The sequence below is a fragment of the Oryzias latipes genome, chromosome 15, assembly GCF_002234675.1.
Source record: "Oryzias latipes chromosome 15, ASM223467v1".
In the NCBI taxonomy this organism is placed as follows: Eukaryota; Metazoa; Chordata; class Actinopteri; order Beloniformes; family Adrianichthyidae; genus Oryzias; species Oryzias latipes.
In genome coordinates, this window is record NC_019873.2 from 23,018,286 (window position 1) to 23,045,964 (window position 27,679).

At 42.4% G+C, this 27,679-nt stretch overlaps 1 protein-coding gene across 4 annotated transcripts in view; it reads right to left on the reverse strand.

Moving 5' to 3' along the window:
* Positions 1 to 27,679, reverse strand: part of slit1 (slit guidance ligand 1) — a 93,669-nt gene that overhangs the window by 50,811 nt on the left and 15,179 nt on the right. For all 4 annotated transcript variants that reach the window (XM_004077151.4, XM_011484467.3, XM_011484466.3 and 1 more), the window contains exons 3-4: positions 22,509 to 22,580; positions 21,056 to 21,127 (exon numbers count right to left, since the gene is read on the reverse strand). In XM_004077151.4, coding sequence (XP_004077199.1) covers positions 21,056 to 21,127; positions 22,509 to 22,580 — 144 coding nt within the window. The remainder of the gene's footprint in view (positions 1 to 21,055; positions 21,128 to 22,508; positions 22,581 to 27,679) is intronic.

Genomic DNA, 27,679 nt, shown 5'->3' on the forward strand with positions numbered 1-27,679 from the left:
TTTAAACATATTGTCGCGGACTGAGTTTAACTTGGCTGTTGGGCCGCGTTAAAAGTTCTGGAGTTCCTTGAACGCATCAAGCAGAGATCTGATTGGCTCTTAGTTCTGTCGCTCAGCCTGTTGTTAGTTAATTTGGACCAATGGGGTTCAGCTATGGGCCGAATAAGGGAAATGGGAGGGCTGCAGCAGGAGCAGGGGAATATAAAGTTGGGAGAAGCGCTCTCGTCTCGGCGGGAGAGATTCAGGAGCTGCTGAATTAATTTACGGCATTTGTTACAGCCTGCATTAACCAGAATAAAGAACCTTAAAAGAGGTTAAGTCTCAGTGTGGGAAAAGGACACTACATTATTGTATGGCTCTTTCGAAATTACATTTAAAAATATGTGGCGTTTATGGCTCTCTTGGCCAAAAAGGTTCCCGACCCCTGCTCTAGAAGAATGATTATGGTTAAAGTAATCATTGCTTCAATCTAAAATTGCAGACAGTCAGCGAATTCCTAGTCGTAAAAAAGAAAATGTTTGTAAAATACAGCAAAACCTGTAAATTATTTTCTGTAATATTAGTCAAACATATTTATTATCCCAGAAGATAAAAGTAAAAAACAGCTAAGTGGGTATGAAGGTAAGTCTAAATGTCTAAATTGATCTTTTTTGTTAAATAAGACTGTTGAAGAAAAATAAAACTGGCATTTTTTACCAAATATATGAACACAAGCGATCATCTGAAACATTCTCTGAGTTTTTATGATACATCATGCTCTTCACTCTCTGCACTAAAATGTCCATTCAAAAGTGCGCAAATAAACCCTTACATGCATCTGCTACAGCTATTTAACACTTAATAAAGTTGAAATTATCGAGAAGAAACTTTTGGTCATAAAGTTGACTATTTATTAAAGAAAATCTTAGCTGTTTCAGGATCCACCGATCCACTTCACAGTGACGGATCATCAAAGCATTTTTGCAGATGACAGAACTCTTTGTTGAACTGAAGTTCAGCACAACGACCATCTGCTTCTGATCATTTCTGCAGACACACAGCTCTCCAGCCTCCCAAACTGTGATAGGTCTATCAAACAGTCATTAATCCAGATGGATAGAAGCATTAATCTGTGCTTTTTGTGTTAGCTGGATGGAGAGCATCTTCTAAAGTTGTTAGAGCTTCGTATTCAGAGCAGTAATCAAACTGCAGCCGCTCATAAACACTTTTTCAAATAGTTGAAGTAGGTTTTTTAAGAAAGTTTTTGCAAGGATTTAGAATGTGATACAACTAATCTGAAGTCTTTAGGGACCAATGAGTGAGATAATTGGCATTAAATTTTGAAAAATAGAAAAAAATAACAATGACCATCTGTAAATATAATCTCAGGAATCTTGAAACTAAAAGTGAAAGGGCAAATATTAGATTAGCTGCATGTGAACACCTACATTTTATAGGTGCGCAACAATTTTTTAAAAAAGATTCTAGAGGTGCTGGTTGCTAGGAGAGTAAAGGGTATTTGGAATTATTTCAAAGCCTTAAAGGTAGAAAGTGTGAGTGATTTATGGCATCTGCGTGCTTGTGTGAGAGGATGGCAGAGGACATGGATAGGTGGTTACAAATACCAACTTTACATTGATGACATCACTACTAAGGAAAAAAGAAAAGTTAAAATCATGTCTCCATTTTGTACCAAAAGACATAAAGCATTCACTGATTTGGAATAGTTTGATTGTGTGAAGAATATTAAATGACTCTCCATTAAATCTGGTTTGAAGCATCAATACGCATTTACAAAAAAATAAACCTTTAACCATAAGGCCTAAACTTTTTAAGGCAAGATACTACCCCTCTGGCATTCCTCAAAATATTTTTGAAGCATCCCACATGGCCCTGAGGTGTGTTCATTAATGAGCGCCCACCCTGGAGCAGCAGATGTGATCTGCAAGGTTAAGAAGATGAGTCCAGACATAGCTTTTAGGATTACTGAACCCCAGCAGAGACCAAAGCATGGATTTTTATTTGGTCTTATCTGACCAAAAAAAGTTGGTATAACACCAACAAAGTTGATAGCTAAAACTAAAAAATAAAATACTTTTTATTTCTAATAAAGCCCAACTGAGTGATGCATGAAGCAGATCTATCATCATTCACCAAAATTTGCATAAAGACTGATTCCCCCCAGGGGCTGAGGATCGTCTGCTGGAGTCCTGCAGACATGCCAGCACAGTCATCAAGCTGTCGCTGGCCAGACGAGGTCCTTCTGATCAATTATTGAACAGGGGCTTCTATGATATATTTGTGGGGATACGGTGACATTTCCGTGTGTCTTTAAACTGAATCAAGTAGATTTCTTTAAGTTGAAGCGACACGCCTCCTTGTTTGTGTTATCATGTCTCTCAGCATGTGTTTTCTATGTTCCTGCAGGCTTCGCTGCCGTGTGCTCTGCATGAATGCTGATGCATGACCAGCGGCTCGACACTCGCATACTTGTGCATGTTTCAAAGAGACCTTTAGCCTCATAGGACTTGGTGTCACAGCTTTATAGTCTGGCACTCACTAAAGGACCAACTGCCGAAGCAAGGGGCATGAAATTAAAAACTCCCACCCAGGACTGGAGGCAGAGACAAAATCAGTGGGAGGAGGCTGAGGGTGGGGGGGTGAAGAAGATTGAGAGGGTGGTGGAGAAGAAACAAAGGATAATAAAGATGCAGGTCAGATGATAACGGTCTAAATCAAAATGAATCAGGTCACGAAAGACACAAAGGAAATTTCCAACAGCAGGACAGGAATGTGCTCTGCATTAATGATAGCTGCTGCAAATCTTCTGGCACAGAAGACAAAGTCCTGCTGCTATAGAAAAACCACCAGAAAGACCATCAGCGGTTCGGAAAAAAAATTGCTGCTGACCCTCAGAACTTTAAGCTGTATTTCATCGTGTGTGGACTTGTTCAAATGCCAGACATACATTTGGGTTCTGTTTCTTGGTAAAAGATCACTGTACTGGCATTGATCTAATCAAAACAGCACACATCTGTAGCATATACACAGACAAACTCGTATTTTATGTCTCAGGTGGTGTCCTCTCTACTGTTGTCAACTCTGACCTCTGGAAAGATGGGAAAGCACCGAGAGAATATGATGAATAGGCCAGACACACTCCATGTGTCTGGCCTATTCATAATAACGATTTTTTTCTCTTTTGTATGCTTTTCTCTTCTGTGGAAATCGACCCTGACTCTCCCGCTCCTCCATACCACCCGCCATAATGCGCTGAGGTGTTTACTCAAAAAACAATGCTGCCGTGCTTGAACTCTGCGCTGCGATCGCGGGAACTACTGGAAGCACCGAGGAGCATGTCCTCATCCAGCAGTTCCTGTCTCACTCCAGCCGCGACCTTTCACCCCAGCTCTATGAGTCAGGCTGGGAGGACTCTGAGCGTGACCAATGCATTAGACTCCTCTGACAAGGATGAGGATGACATTTGAACCCCCTGAGGCAAAGGAGGGGCGAAGATCATGAACAGGAAGCAAGAGGGGGAAGATGCTCAAAAAAGAGGCAAGCAGGAACTAATGAATAAATTAATGTTTATTATTTCAGGTTTAAGGTTGGATGAGATATTTACTATACACAGAGTCATGTTATCTAAAAGAAAAGGTGAACAAAGTAGAGACGAAGAAAGGAAATTACTAATATATTAAAAGCAGCAGCACTAAAAGAAAAATTAATGCTTATTTGGTTGAATGAAGATTAATATCTTCTGCAAAAGGTTGATAATTTGTATTCCCTTTTTTGTTCTTATAGAAATGACTTTGTTTGCCTCCAAACCCAAGTGATGGATTTAGCTTATCTCCTTTCTTTGTTAGTTGTTAAAGACCCACTCCAATAAATTGTGCTTTTAGTGTTTTTGTAGCATTTTTCTCATGAAGGACATATATTATGAAACGTAAATGTAACATCAAAGTTCTGAGTATTTCTTTATTCAAGTGATCGGGAATCACAAAAAAAAATACTCGCCATTTTTTGCTGCATCGGTAATGTTAGGTTAGGGTTTGAGCTGTAAGCTAGTGGGAGACAGTGTACATAGAGAGCTTTCAGCAATGGGGAAAAAGAGGGGGCTGGGTTGCTTCGTGCCCACAACTCAGAGGTGAATTTCTAATGAACTGTGTTCTAGAAAACAATGCAGTTTTTTTTTTTTTTGGCTAAAAAAAGACAATCATAATTGAAAGACTACTGGGAACGATTTTACAATAGATCAAAAGATGATCGGGTGCTAAATAAGTTCAGTTGAGCTAAGCGACTGGAAATCTGCCTAAAAAAGTTCACATCTTAGTGTGGGTGGGAGATTGAAAGAAAAGGTGGAGACAAAGCTCTTGGTTTTGAGCCTGTCCACCTCCATGCTCTCCCCTTTCCCCTGTCCACTCCTATGGTGTGAAAACCCAGTGCAGCCTGAAGGCTAATCTCACAGCGGGCCAGTCATTTCAGCAGCACTTTGATGTCTTTGTGGCGAGACTTTGCGACTCATGTCCACGCTCATTAACTTTGTCAATGACGGATCAATATGAGGCTACAGAACGCTGCACTGCCCCGAAATTACACCCCATCACCATTCTGGGTTTAGATGGGCTTTGGCTCACTCTGAATGGGTAAACAATGCAGCAAGAGACAGGAAAAATGTTCTCTCACCAATTTAATAAGAAAAGCCAGGAGGACGTGGCTTCACTTAACTCCTCTCTCATCCCATCTTCCTGTGGCCTGGTATGTTCAGACAGCAGTAACATGTCTCTGCATCCTGCTGCTCCCTGTTTAATGATTAGGAGCTTTCAGCTCCTGCGTGTTTTTGCACCCTGATGTCAGTTGCAGCCAAGAAAGGTTAAATCCACATGAGCTGCTTGTCTAAAGCAACATGAGTGACATTTAACAAACAACTAAAAGTGGATCATATTTATACTTTTTTTTACAGCAAAATTAATATATCATTACTACAATTAGTAGTAGTCTAGGACATAGTTTCTGCAGTAGTTTGTTAGAAATTTGTCTTTGAGTTGTGGGCGGAACTGTTGGCACAGAGTAAGCCTACCCACATTTCCCATTATCCCTCTGTTTAGACGCTCTCCCGCTAGCTTACAGCCCCTCACACCTCCAACCTAACATTAGCAGTGCAACAGAAATGGCGAGCAATATTGGAGCTATCCAGACGTACAGCTTTCAGTCAGATTCCAGCTCAAACGGGGAAAACAAAGACGTATGTGGATCTATTTTTTCTGCAAGTGAATGCATTGGAATAGAGCGGAGCAAAGAGCTTGTGGCCTGCTGATTGTAGCACCAATGTCACCTATGTCTTACTGCATTTTGAATAATGAAATTCTTAGAAATGCAATTTTTAGATCAATTTTCCTTATGCATGTTCTTCATCTTTAAGTTTTGCTGTGACTTATCAATTGAAAAAGAATTTTGAAAACCCACTGGTTTTAGATGGATTTTTTACAATTGCGCCACATCGTTTACCCACAAAACCTGTTTTAATACAACTTCAGCTCCATCAATTGATCAATATTACTTGAATGCACATTACAAAAGTAATTGAAAAATCAGTTTGAAAAGGTTTTATTTTTTTTTGCAGTTTAATACATGCGTTTGCTTCTGGGACATACTTTCTGCTTTGTTTTTATAGGATGAATACTTATCCTTCTTTTTGTTCACGGTAATTTAACTTCCCTGAAAAACTGTGCACCAGCATTTGCAATAGTCTTAAATGGTAAGAAGACCATGGGATTGCAGGTAATATGTAATGCAGCATGTAACCCTCCCACACATCTACAAAAGCATGCACACACAAACACAAAGGCTCATTCACACAAACATCTTCAGCCAGAGAGATCATCTGCACTCTAAATATTTAAAAAGCCTATTCCTGCCTGTAATTAAAACCACTGCAGCATTCCAGAGCTGTATCCCCTACCATCAGCCAATCCCCCTTTCTGCTTCTCCATCTCCCTGCTGTCTGTTGCTCTTCCTTCCTCCAGATTGACCTTTTCTTCTTTTGCCTGGAAATGTTTGAAAATCTTCCAAAAACAATAACACTATGGGAATCCTAGGCGCCCTCATCTCGACACCAATGAATTCCTCCTCCCTTTCGCGGGTACCATGCCACCACTCGTATCTCTCTGCGGATGGCATGGTTTCATCTGTCACTATGGGGGGAAAGGAAAAGGTCAGGTTTTGTCTGGCGAGGCGGCAGCCGTCTTTCTCAAGGCGAAGGTTGCCTTTCCTGAGAGAAGTAATGATATGTTAGGACAGGCCGCAGAGCAAACACAGGAACTATGAGTCAGCGCCACACACTGTTTAGCTACAAAACTTAGGGCATCAGTCGTGCCCGGACCTGCGGGGGATACCAGGGGTAAATCCTCTCCCTGCCCCTCCGCTTCCTCTCATTAGAATTTACTCAAATCCTGCTTTTATCACCGTGTTTGCTCTGCTGAGCTCCCTAATGCTCTCCAGCCTCTCTCACAAGGCAGGTGTTTATATGCATGTGTGAGAGTATTTGCATTGGCCCGCACTGTAAAGCTTCCCATTCCTTTACCATCCACATGGAGGGATTTCAGACAGTAACCCGATAAAGGCCCTAAAGTGGGAACACACACTCGGAGGTTGACTGGACAAAAGTGTTCCTGGAAAGGAGAGTATAACAGTAGATTTCTCATAGATATAGCATGTGCCAGTGCGACATATGTATGCATGTGAAGCTGTAAACAAGTACATCTCATGACGTGGGGATGGTCTACAGAGAGCTGCTCTCATTTTAAACATATTTTATTTATCAAACCTTCCTGAGCAACACACAGAATTTTCGTGTTTTATTCCGTCACACACCAGCAATCAACCTCATTCCCTCTCCCTTTTTTCCATCTCCTCCCTGCTGCCACCCTTCTTTCCTTCAAAAATCGAGGGAGTGTTTTGTCACCCGGCTCTGCGTTTATTGCAATATTCATCTGAAGGGGAAAAAAAAGCTCATCTCACACTCAATGAATTTTCATAAACTGTGTGTGAAACTGATTGGTAATTGAAGGGCGGTGGGCTTGATAGACACGACTGTATGGGCGCACACACCAGCAACCCCATTATCCACGCTACAGGTGAGAGGTTTGTTTTGTACCACGAGAATCTGACAGTGATTTATGGAGAAAGGGAGTCACAGTACACCCTGATACACACAGGGACACAAAGCAAGGTTACTGGTCCAAACGCAGGCACAAAGAAAGGTTACTGCACTGCCAACAAAGCCACACAGGCAGTGGTGCACGCTCTGGTGAGGAGGTCAACACCGCATCGGCACAGCCCAACGATTCATTTCAGCCTGTCCTTAAAGTCCCACTTCGATCGTCTTCTGAGCTATTTTCAAAGTGTTCCCAGTGGTCTTTTAATTATGATTATCTCATTTTTAGCCAAAATAAAGTTGATTTCTGGGACATAGCTTCTGCAGAGCAGCAGTAGTTCATTAGAAATTTACCTCTGAGTTGTGGGCTGAACTGTTGGCATGGAGTAAGCCCACCCCCATTTCTCATCTGTTTTCCTGCTAACTTACAGTCCCTAACACCTCTCGTTACCGGCGCAACAACCATTGAGCTGAAATGAGATGCCAGCTCAGACGAGGGAAATAAAGACGTACATGGATCTAGTCGTCTACAAGCAGATGCATCAGAATGGAGCAGACCAGGGAGCTTGTGGCTTGCTGTAGTAGCTTCTACATCACTGCTACAAGCTATTTTCAACTGCATTTTTTCGTCTGCTCCTGACAGACGAACAATGATAACAATGACGTACAATGATTTGAAAAAGAAATACCCAGGTTCACAATTTTAGCTTAATTCTTTATACATATGTCCTCCACATGTGAATAAAGGAACAAGAACATGTCAAAAACTTAGTGCATCAAAGTGCGTCTTTGAACATCACCTCGTTTGATTATAAACTATGTTGTAACATCACACAAAGTTCAGGTTCATTTCCAACATTCTGGATTCTTTCTCTATGGTAAAATGATGTGTCAGAGTGGTGAACCCTGAGCGGCCCAGCACACCTTGCCTTTCAGCCAGAAGAGCCAGGGATCTCTGCTCCTTATTCTGTACGGACATGTTGTATCTGCTTCATTTCTGCTATCAGTTACAGTACAGGTGAGGACAGCACATTCCTTCTGATACACTCACAGTGCTGAAAACACAAAGCAGCGATTCAGGTGGTAATGTGCTACAGTTTTAGCTCCAAGGTTACTTTTGGAACACACACATGCAAATGCTGCAAAACAGATTCCCAAGGGAAGACTTTTTTTCTTCTTCACAGAGCCAACACAGACATTCCCTGCAGTGCAAAAACCCTCTCTGCATGGGTGGTGGTGGTTTGTTGCCTTCCTTGGTGGAAGAGCTTTCATGTACCTTGATGTAAAAATTCTTTCTCCACCAGAAAGAGTAGCATGTGCTAAAAATTTAAATAAAATGCAAGGCTCACAGACACGTAATAGTGACAATGACTCAACTTTAATGAAGCTTAATTTCAGGGTAAAACACACCATTGCTCCAAGGATTCAATGCCTTCCATTAAACTGGGCAAACACGAGTCTGTACAATCGTGTAGAAAAAGAAGCAGAGAGGCACAGAGAAAGAGGATAAAACACCCACAAAGTTGACCGTGGGTTTATTTTGAAATGTAGCTCATTTTCCTAATAAGAGCCTCTTCATTTTGCTCATTTTACCACTTGTTCTATCTTGATGGGTGCTTAAGCTTTTCAAACAATATCTGTGGTTTCTGTGTCCAAATACGATTGGTGGAAGTTTCCTAAAAGCCACTCCAGGGCTCTCCAAGGCCGGGCCAGGCTCAGCTGGCTTGACGACTGAGGATCGGAATTCAGGAGGGCGACGGACAAAGAGGGTCTGCTCTGATGTGTAGGTTTTGAGAAAACCTGTAGTTTTTACTTGAATAAAGACTGAGAGACAGCAAAAGGGAGAGCTGAAGAATGGGGGATAAAAGGGGGAGTAGGTATGACAACCCAAAGACGGCTGACTATTGAGCATTTTGCAGTTGTAGTCAGTCTTTGTTTCCTAAATTTTCCCCGTGGACCAAACAGCAGCTCTTGTGTTACACATTAATTATGTTTTCTGGGACCCCCTCTGCGTCCCTCCCCCTCCCTGTTGACTGACAGCTCCACTGCCTCTTGGCCAGCCCGGCTTGGAGCAAGTGGTGATTGAATAGGCTAATAAATACTGAGGGAGGGGTTGGTCACACCCCTCGCTATTGTACCAGCGCTGTCACGCCTGACCCTTAACCAAACACATTCACACATGTAGATCCGAGCACGCACACACTTTGATGCTCACACAACCCTGTGTGTCCTCACACATAAACAAACTTGCGCACACACCTTCATGTCACCTCTGTCAGCCCTGACCCCTTACCAAACACCCAGGCTCCCCACTAAATGAGGCCCCGGCTATCGCCTAGCAACCGCAGAACAATGGGCTCCAAGGAGACGGAATGGTTTGAGCAAAGAGCAGGCTTTTCTCCAGGGATGGAGGGAGCAGTGGAGGGATAGGAGCCAAGGTGGGGAGAGGAGGGGACATAGGGTGATGGGAATGGTGTTCGGACACATCTTTAACCATGTCACAAAGAAGGTGCCTGCCTGGGAAACAAGGCAGTGCTTCTCTAACCCCGCTGGATGTCTCTGTTTAACTTGTCACCGTTTTGCTCAGCCCGTTTTCACAACTTGGGATAAAAAGTCTGACTTTCTGTTTTTTTTTCCTTCTAATCCTAAACCCTCTCTCATCACAGCAAAAAGTTTAATGGGAAAAGCAGTACAGAATGAAGAAAAATATATTTATATATTTCAACTTCCTTTTGAACAACTCTCCTGGCAAACTTTTTTTTTTAATGACTGCTGATACAGAGAACTTGAAGTCTTAACTAGTTTGAACTTCTCACCACACACCTTCTCCTGAAGTAGAGGAGGTGTTAACACAGATGTCTTACATCTATTAGCATTCTATTTCAAGAAACACAGGTAGGAAGGTGAATGCGAGTGAGATTGCTTAAGGGCCACACACACAGAATAACAACATGCTGCCAATTCAGTCTCCTTAGAAACTATTAGGAGCTTTATTGTAAAAAAATGGAATGAGAGACATAAAACTAATCCAGATGTCTGCCTCGAGCTCTAATGAGATACCAACCATATGACACATACTGTTTCTTGTCCTCCTTAGTTTATCAACGAAAGTGAAATACTTTTAACAGTATGAATAAAGCAAGAAATTGGTACTAGTAGGTAGAAAAATATTTTAAAAAAGCTCTACTCTTGATCACTTGCCTGAAAAAAGTCATCAGCTATAAATCTAAAAAATGAAAATACTTTTCCCGATTTCTTCTGGAAAATACTGTGAAAACCAAACTCCAGGTGCATCCTTTCATGGTTTTTAGTGTTGATAACTGCAGCTCCCTTTTGACTTGCCTTATGGCCACTTTATAGCTCCACATTAAATTCACTACAGCACAGCTGGAAACCCCGTCTTGCACCACATGTACACTCTGATGTACAGCTCCTCATAATTGTATCTATGTGTTGAATCGATGCACCAACAGACAACTGATCCCAGACATTTATCAAGTTTGCTGAAGACGGAAGCTGCTGGAAGTTCAGATTTGTTCTTTTATATGTCTCACTTTTATGGCACACGTTTGACATTTTCAACATATGCTGGTAAAAATCATCATCAATGGTTTTAATGATCCATACTAGTGACTAGATTATGATGTCGACAGGTTAATCCCTGTCTGAGATCCTAATAAAGGTGTCAGAGGGAGGCGGGGGGAACAATGAATGTCCCAGCATCACGGATTAATAGTGTAGTCACTAACACATGCATACATTGGTGTGAAGGATTTAAGGGGCAGGGCAAGGGTTTAGAGAACGGGAATGTTGCCTCTGTGAGACACTGAATCAACTTAAGAACTTTGCTTTGCGGCATTCTTTTCCTTGGGTGTTGATTCTCCCAGAAAGCAAGAAGGAAGTGACAATAGAACATCTGGCGCAAAATGTTGTCACACTAAACATGTCTGGCCTTCTGTGACCTGTCCATATCAGCAAAGGTCTTCGACATAAAGTATTAGGAACTATAACTTACTCTCTCTGAAAGTCTCTTTGTGTCTGGTTTTAGGCTGCTGGACCTTATAGATACTAGTTGCATCTCCACATCTAGCCTGGCTCCTTCGAGCTGGGTAATATCCACTTCTCTAATGCCAGAATCACCAAGACCCCTCCAGCCATAAGCCTGAGCTCCACATGAAAGGGTCTGTGAGCTTATTATCTGAGCCTGGGGCTGATTTGGTGCTTCCTCCATCCAGGACTCCTTTAAGGCCGAGACGATGGAGAAATTTAACCATGAGGGAACCTGAGATCTCATATTGGGTTTGCTCTCCCAGCTGACAGACATTAACTATAAAGATAAGGCACAAAGAGGAAAAGCCGGGAGGGGGGGGGGGGGGGGGGGGGTGATAAGGTAGGTGGATAGTGGATGAAGAGTAGAGCTTGAGTTGTCCATGTTTTTAACCTAATATGATAAAAAAAAACTGCTGAAAAATAAACTTTTACAAAGAGTTGTATTTTGATAAAATACTTCACATCTTTGCATAATAAAGCAGGACAGAGCTTTAGGATGTTTTTAATCAAACAGTAAACAAGAACGAAAAGGCATTCAGCTGCAAAAAATATAGTAAATTAGGTTAAGTTTCGATTCAGAGTGGACAGAAAGCTTAAAGAGAGGAAATCCTCTGCTCTTATCGATGAACTAGGCTTCATCCTCTGTAGGACAGATGTGACCCAGGCCTCCTCCAGCAGCTTTGATGTGATAATAGGGCGACTGTGCTTCTCTGCAGGTGCCCCTGGCTGTCTCTTGGTTTCCCAGGATAGCCACGCAAATGACAAGAGATGAAAATAATTTCAAAACCTACAGGTGAGCCCACTGTTTCTACTCTGTTTCATTCTCCTATTTGTGTTTTATTTTTCATTTCCTACCAAACTATTTCTACACTTTTATATAACTCATTTCCATGCATTCCTTTTATCTTTCAGGACTTAGTGTGACTCATTTTTCATCCATTTCCAATCTACTTTTCTGTACTTCCAAAAAGGAAATTGAAATTGGAAAGTAGAAAAATCTAAAAGTAGAAAAAAGTATTTGTATCTCTAAAGTTGCTTCATTGTTTCCTACTTCTTTATTGTGTCTTCCATCTCCCTACCTCATTCCTTTCTTATCATTTAGCAGTCTGTGCCTTTCCCTTCCTCTGTGCTCCCATTGAGGTGTCAGATTGGTGTGACTGCACAGCAGGTAAACACACACACAGGTCTGCAGCATGTAGGGTAAAACACCCATCGCAGAAAGCGTTTTTGGGAGGGGCTGGTATGGTTGTGACTGAAACATCAAGCAAAATAAATCAATTCCATCCCTGAGTGATTCCTTGTTAAACCACACAGGACTAAAAAATTAAAAAACACCTCTGCATGATGTTTTTTCTTAAAAAAAATATTGTTCACCACAAGTGCATGCATGTACTCCCTTGCACTAATAAGATCACCACCACATGCAGTGAAACAGCAGGAGAGAGATTTGAGACAGAGGCAATGTTGCATCTTTTTGACTGCTTTCTTCTTTTCTGTGCTTTTTTGTAAAAAGAAGATATGGTGCAAAAGTTGGTGGGTCATGGAGCCGGATGCTGATAGTTTGAAAAACTCAATTATTTTAACTTTGATTGCTTGCCTATTGCAGACCATGTACAAATAGGAAAACAGAGAAATGCATTCTGTGTTTATAGACTGTTTTCACATCAAAGTCAGAGCTTATTTCTTTAGAGGTTTTCTTCTGAGCTGGTGTAATAGTTCAAAGTGTTTCAAGTGAACCCTGGTAAATGCAGTGTGAAAGGATTTTAACCAAATAAACAATAGTAAACATTTTGGCACTTACTGTCCAATCCAGTAACATCTACTGGATTATCTGCACTAAAGTTATGTGAATTTTTTTTTGCATATATATGCTTATCTTTCAGGTTAATTTTCGTAATGCACTTTTAACTAAGCCATTAGTCTGATTAATCAAGCTTTCACAGACGATCGAAGATGTTGCTCTCTCTTCTATTATTCAGTCCAAAAACATGATTTAACACTGGCTTTCAGTGGCTGTCTGCTTAAAATTGAAAGTTCTGACACTTGTCTTTATAGCTCATTCAGACTAAAGTTAAAATGTGTTGTCTTGGATCTAACTCTGGTTTGCTTGTTACCTAATGAATGATTAAGACTGACTTTATAACAAGTTAAGTTTTTTTTTTTTTTTTTTACCCAAAACATAGTTGATATAATACGATAAAGAAAATAGGACCTTAAATAAATCAGGATAAATTGATTAGGATAGAGTCCTGTCAATCTGAAAAACTAAATACTGGAATAACTAGAAGAACTGCGTTGGTCTTGTGTTTCTTCCCTGAAGTTACCTTACAGAGCTGATATTTCTCCCATACATCTCTGTTTAGCTCTTGGTTTCGGTGGTTAAAACTAAAATCACTTGAGGGAAGGCTTTCTTTCAAATCCCTGCTTCCTGGAAAAGTTACTGAGGCAGAAAAACGACTTTTTACAGTGAGACACTCAGTAGCCCTGTGGATCTGAGGGGGTCTTAATAACAAAAGACTTGGAGGTGTGCAAAGTACATTACCCAATAGAATATACATGAACAAACACACAGTACTAAAGCCATGGGGAAGAGGAAGGAGTTCAACCGAGTCCTTCCTTCCAGAGGATAAAGGGATGCATTCAAAGCCTGTAATTACACACATACAAGTAAAAATCCAAAAATCTCCAAGCTGTAAACCACATTTTCCCAAGAAATTGAATCCAGTTTGTTCAAAAAACACAAAGTACTTTTAGACCTGTCTTACTTCCCAATTCTTTACTTCCTTTTGTTTCTTCTGTTTGGTCTTGGAACTAGGATTTGGTGCACTGGGCTTACAACAGGAAGCACTTAGAGCATGGGTAGAGCATGCATATTAGTGTTATTCTGCTTGGATAATTTTTTTTAATTTACCCTGCACTTTGTTTTCAGTTTATTTGGTAAATGCATATTTAAAACTGGCAGGGCTGCAGCAAATATTTACTTGACACAAAGGCTTAAAAGATTTAAACTCCCTCTCAAGTTTCTAATAGATGAGAGGGTCGACTTGAATCTTCTTGAATTCTTTCCAGTCTTCAGCTCCAGACCCCAACAGCTCATAACCAGAGATTGCACAAACACTGTAGTCTCCTTTCAAAGCACCTCAGACAGGACACTCCCAGATGACGATGATCCACAGCAGAGAGCTGAACGAAACTCCAGGTTTTCTAATGAACCATGACGAGGTGGACAGATGCACAGAGTGAGCAAAAGACCTAATGCAGAGATGACACTCAATAAAAGCCATGATGGATGTGCTGGGTTCTATTTTCTGATATCTGGGAGAATCCTGCAAACTGTTGCAGCACATATACCTGCTATGCATGTGTTCATGAGCATTCAAGCTGGACTGCCCACCAAACACCACATGGAGTGGACCTGCAACATTCCTCAAACCCCTGCTCCAAGATTCCAAAGAGTAGGTGTGTGTTTGACTGTGCAGGGGAGGACAAAAGGGTACGCCTTTCTATCGTTTGTGTCAGTTCCAATCTAAAGGCGGCAAAGGCAGCCGCCACAGAGGCAAATGGCATTCGCAAAGAGAGGAGGAGGAGGCCTTCTTGGGCTGCTCTGCATGAGAAATCCCTGTGTGTGTATACTCATGATGGATCTAGACCACACTGTGATGTCTTATTCATGCCGTATCAATTCATAATGACCAGACTGGTCCCTGGTGTGAAGCCGTCCATGCACACACATACGCACACACACATGCATGGCCACGCTGTGACTAGACAGTCATCACTGCAGTTGTTCTCTGTGTGCACATTTGCTAGTGTGAATATTTAGAGCATCAAATGTGATGTGAGTGTGTTTGTAGTGCAGCCAGTACCAGACACTGGACATGCACAAGCAGAACGCTGATGTCCCCGCACTTTAGAGGGAATATTTAACCAGCCTCAATCCATTTGTTTAATTATTCATGAGGACGGACACATAATCGTTTGGAAATATAAACACCCCCCCCCCCCCCCTCCACTTCTGATGCTCCTCCTTAACTCCTGACAGTCTCCCTTTAACTTCTTTAACTCCTTTCTTTCTTTTCTTTTCCTTCGTTGTGTTGTGCTGTGTTTGTGAATATTTCAGATGGCAGAGTGGTTTTTAAATTACCCCCTTTTGGCTTCCGCTCTCCTCACGTGGTTCGGTCTGCATTTCTGTCTCTCACACAGTCCGACTCGTAAAGAAAACAGTGACAAGCCATAAAAGCCACTTTTACCAGCTGACAAGGACGGCGGCAGGAAGAGGGGCAGGGGCAAAGAGTTAGGTCTGCAAGCTTTTTCTTCATGCTTTGCAAGTAGGTCAAGAGCTTTTAGAAAACTAAACTATAATAGGGATTCTGCAACTTTAACACTTTATCCAAAAAAATATATTCCTACTCGACTATTGGTATTAAATCTAAAGTTTTTTCAACAATGTATGAAAGTTTGATTCATAAAAAGCAAATATCTGTTTTTTCATCAAATCAGAAGTCTAAAACTTGTACCTGACAAGTGACAAAAAGCAATTTGGCTTCCGTGTAATGTTGTAGCAGCAAACCTAGTGGTGGAACTTGAACATTTTATACGGGGGCGAGAGGGGGGGCAGAAGATGTTGAAAGGGTGGCAACTGAGAACAGCAGAGTGAAAGGTCATTACAAATGAAAGGATCAAAACTACGCATTTCAAACTATTCTATTATTGATGAGGTATTATATAAAATAAGAATGTCCCTTTTGCCATAGCAAGGAAAAAGCACAGATATTGGCTAAGGCAAGGGAGCTGATGGCTCAGGGGGGGCAGTAAACACATAACAGGGGCAAAGCAATTAATTTAAGGGGTTCAAGATTTCATGCAAAAATATTGCTTTTGTTAATTTTGTGACAATTAAAGCAGCTTGTATTGATGTTGTCTTAATCTTTGTCAATATTGATACTAATATTGACTCAAAAACTGGAGGGGGGGGGCAAGTGGGGAGGCAATTTTTTGTCCTCCCGTAGCTTCGCCCCCAGGCAAATCTCATCAAAGTTATCAAAAATTCTCCAAAATGAAACCCGTTTGTGCTATTTCCATGAGTGAAGCAGATATAAAACAGCAGGGAAGAACAAAAACCACATTTATGACCATTTTGACAGTTCCTAGCTTTCATCTTTTCGTGACTTTAAAAGTTTATTGAAAATCACAAAAACAGGCACCGTTTAGCATTACCCAAATGGAGCAAACTTTGATGATGAAAGAAATTTACTAGAATAATAAGAACCACACACTCTAGAAAACAGACAAATGAAAACTCAGACTAATCAAGCAGACAGTTATGTTTTTAAAAAACAAAAAGCAATATCTTCATTATACCTAGGCTTTTCATCACTTTCATTGTGTATGCATTTAGCAGAAGTGACTGAGATCTCACAGTTAACAACCGCAGTCACGAAATCAGGACATATGCCACTAATGGTACAGAAACCTCCTGTTGAAGATGGGTTGCCATGGGGACGGCTGCCAAGCTAGGCACAGCACAGTTCTCTCAGGGAGAAGCACGCTGAGGCAGGTCATTCATCAGCTGAGATGAAGACAAGGAATTGACAAGATCACTGTTTACCGCATTTGAACACTTTCAAACAAAAGGCGGAGGAAGAAAAATTGAAACTTTCGCATAAACATTTCATACACAAGGGGTAATTTGTTTTATTTGTTAAACAAAAGAAATTGCAAAACAGTGAGACTGTGGGTAAAGCAATGCAATGGAAATGAAAAGGAGAAAACAGTTTTTTAATGAATGATAATAAGGCAAAAGATAAAGTCAGGAATTGGCGACAGATAGATGATTTATGGATTTAATGATAGTGCACATCATTTATTCTACACTTCCTTCCCCCAAGCTTTTCTTTCTTCTCACACTGAGCCGCTGTTCCCTAAGCATCAAGCGATCAACAAACACCAAACACAGCATCCCTGAAATGCAAACACAGAAGAGGCAGCAAAGTATCAACACACAGCCCAAGTGGCTCTTTCATCTGCAGTCAAAGCCGTGTAAAAGGAGTAATCCCGCGTGCGTGCAAATTGTGCACACATTAGCGCACACAGTTGTAATTATAGAGTTATTCTGCGTGTGTTTGTGTATAATTATTGTTATTTACATTCTCCCCCTTTTTTGCTCTCACTTGTGTGTACATGGGTTTGTGTGTTGGGGCTTTGTGTACATCTGAAAATGCGTTGCCATGCATTCAATATAAACAGAAATAATTAAGGTTTGCAAGGAAGGATGAGACCCCCCCCCCCTTCAATCTTTCGCCAGGATTTCATCACCTCCATGTAGAGCAGAGCAGGTACTACCACACCCTTCCTAAGTAGTTCCTCGTTTGTACCTCCCGGAGGGAAAACCGAGGGAAATCCTCTTTGAACCATTACCTCACCTCCAAATTGGCTATTAATGAAAGAAACACCCTTCAAACAGACCTGGGATGTTACTGGTATTTTGTTTATAGCAGCAAGGAGCAACACAGTAATCACAAACCACAGAATGTCCCTCCCGCTTCCTCAACCTTCCCTCCTGAGCTGCAACCAGATGGCTGTCCCTGGGGCTATCTTTCGGGGGAACTACTCTCAACTCCTCCAAGTCACCTACAACTCCTGTTGCCTCCATCTAACGGCGTTTCCTTCCTCCTGCTCTCCCACTGCGAAAAGACACTAATTACAACCAAGGATGAGTAGATTACAGATCTGAAGTGCAGTGGAAGTGGGATGAGGAGAAGTCCATGGTGGTATAATGCGGGGCAACAGGTCGTTAACAGTGATTAATGCAACACTATTTTCACTGTTATTGTTCGCTGTGCCTTTTGCCTCCATCCCACTCTTCCCATACCATCACCCACGGCTTTAACTGGCTCTAACAATCTCTAATCATTTCTAATCAGTTCCAATTATCTCTCCTGTGCCCCTCATGCATCAGTGTCTTTGCATCTCTCAGGCATGGCAACTGGAAACAGTGCGGGGCGGAGAACAGAGAGGTAAGCTCTCAAAACAGAAAGCAGAACACCCATCTCCCTAAAATATCTTCGTGCAGCGTCAATTATCTTGGTATGTATGATAGAAAAGACTATGTTTGCCTCCGCGGCAGCAGAGAAAAACAAGTTTCTTTGCAAAGCTGTTTTTTTCCCTGAAATCGCCTGCATTAATTCTGCATCCTCTCTTTGTAGTGAAAACTCATTACCTCGTTAGCCTAATGACTGCATGGGAAGTGTTTAAAAACAGCCCACAAAACAACACTCCACTGCTCATTTGTCCAGCAGCCTTTTATTAACTCATGAGCTTTTCCTCTGAAGTTCAATGAGAGCAACGATCTCATCATCCGCTATCCCCCTCTACTTTGTCCCCTTTGCGCTTCTTACTATTGGTTTTCTCAGCGGGAAGTCTTTGACAAATAGCAACTTTGTTGAGCAAGCGCTCTCTGAAACTGGCACCCCGAAAGCTAACAAAAGACAGAAGGGAGCTGTAGACAGACAACCGTAGCATTAAAGTATAGAGAAGAGGAGATAAACCATCTGGGTAAGCGCTCCACCTGAGGGCGGCAGCCTTTCGCATTAACCTTACTTGTTGGGATCATAAAGACAGGCTCTAATAAGCCCCAGTGAGTTCTTTGGGAAAGTGCAAAGACACGCACACACACTTTTCCTGTCTGTCTGTCTCCGACACACGTGCAGAAGCACATATAAAATAGTGGCGATACTCTGCCTCTGGGACACGAAGACCTTTTATGTCCATTTGAAACTGCTGGCAGAAGTGAGACACGTCGGTAACCAGATCGCTTTAGACTTCAACCAAGAGCCAAAGTTCAGCCCATACACACCACTCTAGCTTTGAGAAACACCATAGTGAAATCTTTGTATTCTATTGCTGCACCTTATCCCATGTTTACTTTAACAAGCCCTGGAAGTCACTTGTAAAGTGTCTCAGTCAGCCAAAGGCTAAATAAAGACATTATCATCATCAGCTCCTCTGCTCTTGATTAAAAATGTGTTTTAAGGTTCAGCTTATGGCAATTCCACACCTGAAAAGTCTTAAGGTCTAATGTAGGCTTCGTTTACAAAGCCAAAGATGAAGAAATAAGTGTAAACACGCCGTGAAATGATTAAACAGAAGACTGCAGGAAAGCAAGCACAGCTTTAAAACAATGAAGATTGGGTTAAATTAGATGGAGCATTCGCGCTATCTTGGCACAGTCCTGCAGCTGTTGGCAGGCCTCGTTCTTTCAGGTAGTATAAACACACATGTTCAAGGCCATCCTCTGGTCTGGGGGGGCTCAGCTTGCTCTGTGTATCAGGCGGCTTAGTGCTGCTTAGTCTTAGAAATCCTCAAAAAGTCCATTGTTGCCCTAAAGGAAGAGTCTGTTTCCCCCAAGTCTTAGACGCTTTTTTTCCGAGATAATGATAGGTGAAACAGGATGGTTGCAAGGAAGTGACAGTCAGATAGACTCAATTTAGTGTTAAACATCAAACAAAGGATAAACAGTCGGAGGGCTGAGGCTGGGGTCATTGGTTAGTACTACCACTTTGAGGAGAGATGGAAGGGAAATGTTTTTTCCATGTCCCACTGTTTCATTACTCCCAGATGCTCCAGGTAATCTGAACTGAAACTGGAGCTGGAATGATCACCAAGAGTGACACTGATTATCCGAAACAAAAAAAGACCCCAAAAAAAAACTTTGATTCTTGCTGCAGATTTTGGTGATAAAAGGTTAAAGCCCCCTTGGGATTTTATAACTGCAAAAGGTGAAATTGTGCAAAGAAGAATGTCCGATTGAGACCGATCTTGAGTTAAAAGCTGCACTCAAGCAGTAGACTGATTTAAAAAAAAAAGTGGACATGCAAAACGAGATGCAGGGGCTTAAAACAACAGACATCTTTCAACCTGGAACTAAGTTCAAAGACTTTCCCGGAGACCCTTAGATCAAGTCACATTAATTAACTGTTATGGCTGACTTTTTTATTTTATTTTATTTTTTACCAATAGACCTTGGGTCTGCAACTTTGAACAGTAAAAGAGCGATTGAGTCCAGTTTCTTACTGACCAAAACCAAGCAAAAATAGAAAAATGCCCTTTATTTATGTTTTTGTGGCCATTAAGGTTCTAAAATGTAGCTTTGAATTATTTATAATAATTGAACTATAACAGTGTTTTACTTTTCTATGGCTATTATATTTTTGACAACTTGTACTTCTGACAGCGGGACATAGAAGTTTCTTTCAAAATAAAATGCAAATTGTGTCCAATAAGGTCCTCCTGCTTGCTGATTTAATTGAATAAAAAATGTAAGAAAGCCAAGTCAAACATGCCATTTTCTATCATAATGACTTTGTTACTCCTTCATCTTTTTTCTTTTTTTACTATTGATAATGAATATGAATATGACAACATTGATTTAGAATGCAATTCTTTTAAAAAATCTATATATATAAATGCAATTATATACTTTTAGAACCCACTCTGACAATAGTAAACCCTTTTACCACAATTTTGATTAGTTATCTGGCATGTTAAAAATCAAAATATAAATGATAAACTTAACAACTTAACCAGAACTACAAAGTCATTATTAATTCATATTGTTAGCATTGTTGGCTGTAGTCAAAGGGACATATTGGAGGGATGAAAAAGGCAGATATGGCTCCAGAGCCTCAGGTTGCAGACCCTTACAACAGACTCACAAGTGTGGAACCTGGCTTAACCAGATAAAGCATATAGCATTTCTTAATAACCTATTTTTTAAGGTTTAGGTTCAGACAAACAGACAAAAACTGGGGCCAGTGATCAGACAAGTTCATAACATGTCTAAAAAACTTAGAGGAAAAGTGTTCCACTTACAGTCGAGACAAGGCAGGGTTCTTCTGAAACAGTAACTCCGGAAGCTGTTGTAGTTGATTACGGTTCAGCCGCCTGCCACGAGAGACACACAATCAACCAGTAAGTTTACATGCACATCCTTCGCTGTGTAGACAGTAAACAAGCCCTTCGAGCTGCTTCACAGTCAAAGGCCTATGTATGTGTGTGGTGTGCTCAGAATTTCTCAAAAATATCTAAATTAAAGTTCAGGGGAAACAAAAACTGCTCTGCTCAGCGTCTTGTGGAAATCATTGAAGTGCTGCCTTTTCCAATTAAACATTTCCATTTCCTTTCAAATATGTAAATTCCATCTGGCATTTAAGAGAATATGAAACACATTTTTCTAGTGGAAAAAAATCTATCAAAATAAAAGGTTTTTAAACAAAACTGACAAAAATGCAAACTTGTGTTTTAGTCCCAGAAAGCCTTGACAGGAGTGATGCTTGGCAACAGAGTCCATGTCAAACAGCTAACATCCAGACTTTATGCAAATACAATGGTTAAGTCAATGATGAACAGATTGCTGCTAATCTTTTGGAAACCACAACTCTCTCCTCTCTGAAAGGCTTGTTGGAGGAGTGTAGGAGTGAATGAAGTGGCACAGAGAGGCTGCGAATGTGAAAGCCGAGCCACTGCCAGGCTTTCAGGAAAATTCAGACAGATGTTGGGACTTGATCCTCTCGCTGTGTACACTGAGAGGAGTCGTTGGCCGGCAAAGATGGAAATTTAATGCATCATAAGGGTCTGCTTCTGCTGCGCTCACGTTGAGCTGTACCTGCTAGTGGGTTAGCGGCTTTTGCTCATACAAGCAACGAGCCACTTCATTTCCACATTGGTCTGGCACATGGAAATGTCTACCCAATGTTTGGGATCAGTTGGATGAAAAAGGAGAAGGAGGCTTGCACATGTCCTTAACATTGGTAATGTAAATGGTAAATGTGGCTTTAGGTCAGAAAAAAAATAAAATAACGTTTACACATTTTATCACAGTCAGTCTGACAGTCTTGGTCCACAAAGTCATCTTCTGTGCAGCTTTAAATGCGTGTTGGGTAGTCGATGTACTAATGAGTTGGTTGAGGTGTGGTTGATTGTGTTTGCCTGTGCGATTCCGAAGCTGCTTCACAAGCTGTTCAGTGCTGGTGCTGTCCAGATGAGCCGAGGTCTGTGGTTAAGGAGGCCTTTTATGCCCACATTTCCCACTGAGGGCATTCCTGTCAAGTCAAGCTAATAAAAAATATACTCACAGCCCACACTGTACCCTCTAACCACAATGGATTCACAAGGAAGTCTTAATACACTTGGTTCCTGCTGTTAATCTCATTACCCTAAACTAGTAGAAGCACTGAAACCGTATGAGTGGAGGGCCAATGTGCAACTGATAAAGATGGTTTCAAATAGAGCTGCTTGTGAAAAATAAACTGTTAGTGGTACTCACAGTCGTTCCAACTCTTTCATGTCATCAAAAGCTCCTCGCTCGACCACTGTGATCTGGTTCTCCATCAACTGCCTGCACAAAGAAAAAATAATAAAACGACTTTGAAAGCTGGTTACAATTTAATAATGGTGAAGTTTTGAACCACAGGAGGCCACCCCTAAACCTCAAGGTTCACCTTTCTACTTCTTTTCCAAACACCTTTGACCTTGTGTTTTCTTATTAGTTGAACACACCTGAGCCGGCTAATTACAGCCGCTAGGAATGGGATAATTGACAACCAGGTAGGACAGTGGCCTCTGAGGACTGGATTTGGACACCCCTGCTTTGGGTAGTAGCTGGTCCTTTTAAAGTGTGCTTTCACCAGATATGCTACCTGTTTATCTATTTTCAGCTTGCAGAACAGTTGTGCTTGCAGTTTCTTCAAACCCAGCATTCAGTCCAGTTTAAGCCAAACCAAAAAGTTGGAAGATGTTACTTCCATATTGCTGCAACATGCAGAAAAACACAAAAACAAAATAATTTCATAAAGGGGATGGATAGTATGTGACACACTGGTTTGTACTGAGCAATTTTGAAGCTTTTTTTCAGATCAGTTGTTATTATTTCAGCAAAATATGACATTCCAACCCTGGACCTTTCGAAAAAATAGGAGGAACAAACAAGGCTGACAGTTTTTGGGACACGCCAATTGAAGTCATTGTAGCGCTGGTGATCCGCCAGTCACATGTCGAATACAAAACAAATACAGTAAATACAAATGCAACAAACAAAAAACTAGACAAAGAGGAGCATATTTTTGAGACAAATCAAGCTGTGGTAGCTGTATTCTTGATTTTTGTTGTAAATTTGCACCATTTGACATTGCAGATAGCATGTTGACTGGACTGTGAAAGGAGCTCCTGGTACTTATTTATCTAACCTGGCTTTAGGGGTTTAAACAACAAACTGAGCAAATTTGGTTGAAATTATTATTGAAAACTATCAAAAATTTTAGGAAAAACAGCTGCAACATCATAGTTTTTGTTCCTAATATATTTTGAAGAAATGCATGCGAGATCATGGAGGTACATCTATACAGACAATAGAATTTCTATTTTTTTATTAATTTTTGGTTGCTGGTGTGCCGCGGGATATTTGTCAAGGACAAAGTGACCTTATGTCAAAAAACAGGAGTTCTTTAGAAATTCACCGCTGAGATTTGGACAGGGACCTGCTCAAACAGTTGATTTCTTCACACCAAGCTGCTTACCTATTGCAGCTTCAGCCCTCTCAGCCTGGTGCAGGTCATCAATTTTGTTTCTGGTTTCCTTAGACAGCTCTTTGGTCTTGGTCATAGTGGAGTTTGGAGTGTGACCGTTTGAGGTTGTGGACAGGTGTCTTTACTATAAATAACCAGTTCAAACAGGTGCCATTGATACAGGTAATAAGTGAAGGACAGAGGATCCTCTTACAGAAGAAGTTACAGGTCTGTGAGACCAACAACTCTTGATCAAATACTTATTTTCCACCAGAATTTGTAAATAAATTCTTTAAAATTCAGCCAATTTGATTTTCGGGATTTCTCCTTTTCTTATTTTGTCTCTGATAGTTGAGGTATACCTATGATGAAAATCACAGGCCTCTCTCCTCTTAAGTGGGAGAACTTGTAGAATTGGTGGCTCACTGAATACTTCTTTGCCCTGCTGTACATTGTAATACAGTCAGGACCATCAATATTAAGTCTCAATAATAGGAAGGCTAGATTGGACTTTGCTAAAAAGCATCTAAAAAGGCCAGCACAGTTCTGGAAAAACATTCTTTGGACAGATGAAACCAAAATCAACCTCTACCAGAATGATGGCAAGAGAAAAGTATGGAGAAGGCGAGGAGAAGCTCATGATCCAAAGCACACTACATCATCAGTAAAACACTGTGGAGGCAGTGTGATGGTCTGGGCGTGCATGGCTGCTAGTGGCACTGGGACACTAGTGTTTATTGATGAAACAGGACAGAAGCAGCCCAATGAATTCTGAGGTGTTCAGAGACATACTGCCTTCGCAGATCCAGGTGAATGCAGCCAAACTGTTTCATAATACAGGCGGACAACGACCTAAAACATACAGCCAAAGCAACTCAGGAGTTTATTAAAGCAAAGAAGTGGAATATTCCTGAATGGCCAAGTCAGTCACCTGATCTTAACCCAATTGAGCAGCATTTAACTTGTTGAAGACTAAACTTCAGACAGAAAGGCACACAAACAAACAGTAACTGAAAGCCTCTGCAGTAAAGGCCTGGCAGAGCATTCAGAAGGAGAAAACCCAGCATCTGGTGATGTCCATGAGTTCAAGACCTCAGGCTGTCATTGCCAACAAAGGGTTTTCAACCAAATATTAGTAATGACCATTTTGTTTTCAGTTATTTCATTTGTCCAATTACTTACGAGCCCATGAAATGAAGGGATTGTGTTTAAAAATGCTTCAGTTTTTCACATTTTTTTGCAATCTTTTTGTTCAACCCATGGAATAAAAGCTGAAAGTCTGCACTTCAATGGAATCTGAGTTGTTTTATTTAAAATTCACTGTGGTAATGTACAGAAACTAAATTAGACAGAATGTGTCTCTGTCCAAATATTTATGGTCCTGACTGTATATTCATAAGGAGCTTGTGGCCTACTGATTGTAGTTTGTACCTAACAATTATAGGCTTTTTCAAACGGTATTTTTTCATCTGATTCTGATTCACCATGATTTGAATAAAGAAATACTCATAGATGCAGTTTTTTTTTTTTTTAACTTGTCCTGTCCAACAGCTAGGCAAACAGATGAGAGCTGAGGGCCTCTTGTGTTGGACATATTTTATTCTAACAAGAGGGGTTATTCATCTTCAGACAAACCAAAGGTATGTCTGAATAAACCCCTTTTGTAATTGAGGCCAAACTTTATTAATTTCAATCATGTTTGAAAATCTTTGGTGTTGGACCGGACGGAAAAGGAAAGAGGGGAACAAGAGAGAGGGACGTTAGAGAGAGGGGGGGGTAGGAGGGTGATAATAGGAGGGGAAGGGGGGTAAGACCATGAAGCAGCATAGAGCAGGCAGGTTTACTGGTTGTTTATCGTTACGGTACGGTTCAAATGTAGTACAAAAAGGGCGGGGCCTGTTCACACACACTCAAATATTATCAACACACCTGCTAGCCGCAGAAATGTCCACATGTCAACATGCACACAAAACAGATAGTGTTCACGAACGCATACTTATGCCTTTAAACCAACTAGTGTGAAATCTTTCATTCATTCAATCATGCAAACTATTAGTGCAAAGGTGAGCTAACACCTGTGCTCAGGTGAGTGTTTATGTTCTTCTAAAAAGGATGGTGGAATGTGAAAAGAAGGAGGAGGAGCGCCCAGCCACCCCCACACCCATACCCCCGCCGCAGCAGCAGCGGCAGCCGGAATTCCCCCAGCGCCACACGGGAACAGGCAGGGAACAACCGCCCCCCGGGCGACCAAGACCGCCACCCAGGCCAGGGCCAGCAGGACCGCCGCGAGGCCCCCAGAGCCAGAGAGCAGGGAGGCGCAGAGGGAAAGAGAGCGCCGCCCCAGCCCAGCCAGGAAAGCAGCCCCCCGCCGCGCCGGAAGAGCCCAACGCAGGGCCCCACCGGAGAGGGACGCCCACAGCCCCAGACGAGCACCCCACCACCACCCAGGAGTTCCGGGCATCCCCCCGCCCCGACCCCAGGTACGAGCCAGGACCCCCCAAGGGAGACCCGCTCCGCACTCCAGGCAGCCACCCACCCGGCCCACGGTTGGTCCAGGTAGGAGCAAGGCAGGGGCCCGCCGCCCCCGCCCAGGAGGGGGGAACCCCGGGGAAAAAAGGGCGGCCCATAAGGGATGTTATAAATATGGCCCGACCAGGCTCGGCCATGTTGGAAGTTTGGCGGGGCCCAGCGCCCAGGGGCAAGGACCAGGACCCACCCCCCAGGGACACGAACACCCCCGGCTCAGGTGTAATATGAACCCCCCCACCGTGCGGAGAGAGCACCGCCGGGCCCAGGGAGCCGGCACCCAAGGGACACGGCCGCCATCGCCAAGGGGCCCGCACCCCCCACCAGGGACGGGGTAGGGGACAGATGGACCCAGGTCCCACCTTCCTTGTAAAATGTGTGTGCGTGTATGGGTGTTTGAGAGGGTGTTTGTGTGCATGTGTGTGTGTTTATGTTTGAATGTATATATTGAAGGGGGAGGGGTGTGTGTACTAAGGGGGGTGCAGTTAAAATTGGCGAGTAGGGCACTAAGGGGACATCTCCTGATTACTCACAGTGATGTCCCCTCACCCTCCACACCAAGGGGCCCTAAATGTCTAAGGTGCGGTTAAAATTGGCGGGTAGGGTGCCAGGAGGACATCTGCTGCTTGCTGGCAGTGATGTCCAAGCACCCCCCCTACCAAGGACCCTACGTGTCTAAGGTGCAAATAAAACCGAAAGAGGGGGGGCCCACTCCATACGGCAACCATAGGAGGGGGGCCACTCCCAAGTAGCCCCCCCCCAAGGCGCATCGCAGGCTAAACCCCCCACCCCCTCACCCTAATATGAGGTTATATAAGGAAGGGGGTAAGTTGGGGACAGCTGGTAGACTGTCCCCCGGTGGTCAAACAGCCGTCCCCCAGCCCACCCCCAGCAAAGGGGCCAGGGCCACCCAGCCCAGGGGCCCACCCCCGGAGGCGCCGACACCCCAGGCCCGGCACCACCCACCCCACACAGAGAGAGAGGAGCCAGAAAGCGTCGCCCCCCCCCGGAGCAAGCCCAGGCCCCCACCCCCAGACGCCGGCCCTAGAAGAGCTCTGGTCAGGCCTCGACGGGACCGAGGAGGCCAACCGGCCGAGGCAACCACTGATTGCCTCAGCGGAGACCCCGACCCGCTAGCCCCCCCGACCCGTACTAATAATGGGCCCCCCCTCACCCCCAGAACGCCCCCCCACAGGACAGGGTTGATCTCTGTTAAGAAAAAATTGTGCAAAAACAAGTTAAAAACACGTTTTTTATTGAAGTGGATCTTTAAGCTTTTTCAAAAATAACTATAATCTAGACCCAAGGCAAATGGATGTTTGTTTGTTTCAGGTTGAAACTAAATTTTTAGGTTGTGTTCCATTTTTTACAATGAGAAGGTGCTGGCTGGTTCAAAATCGGGTTCTGG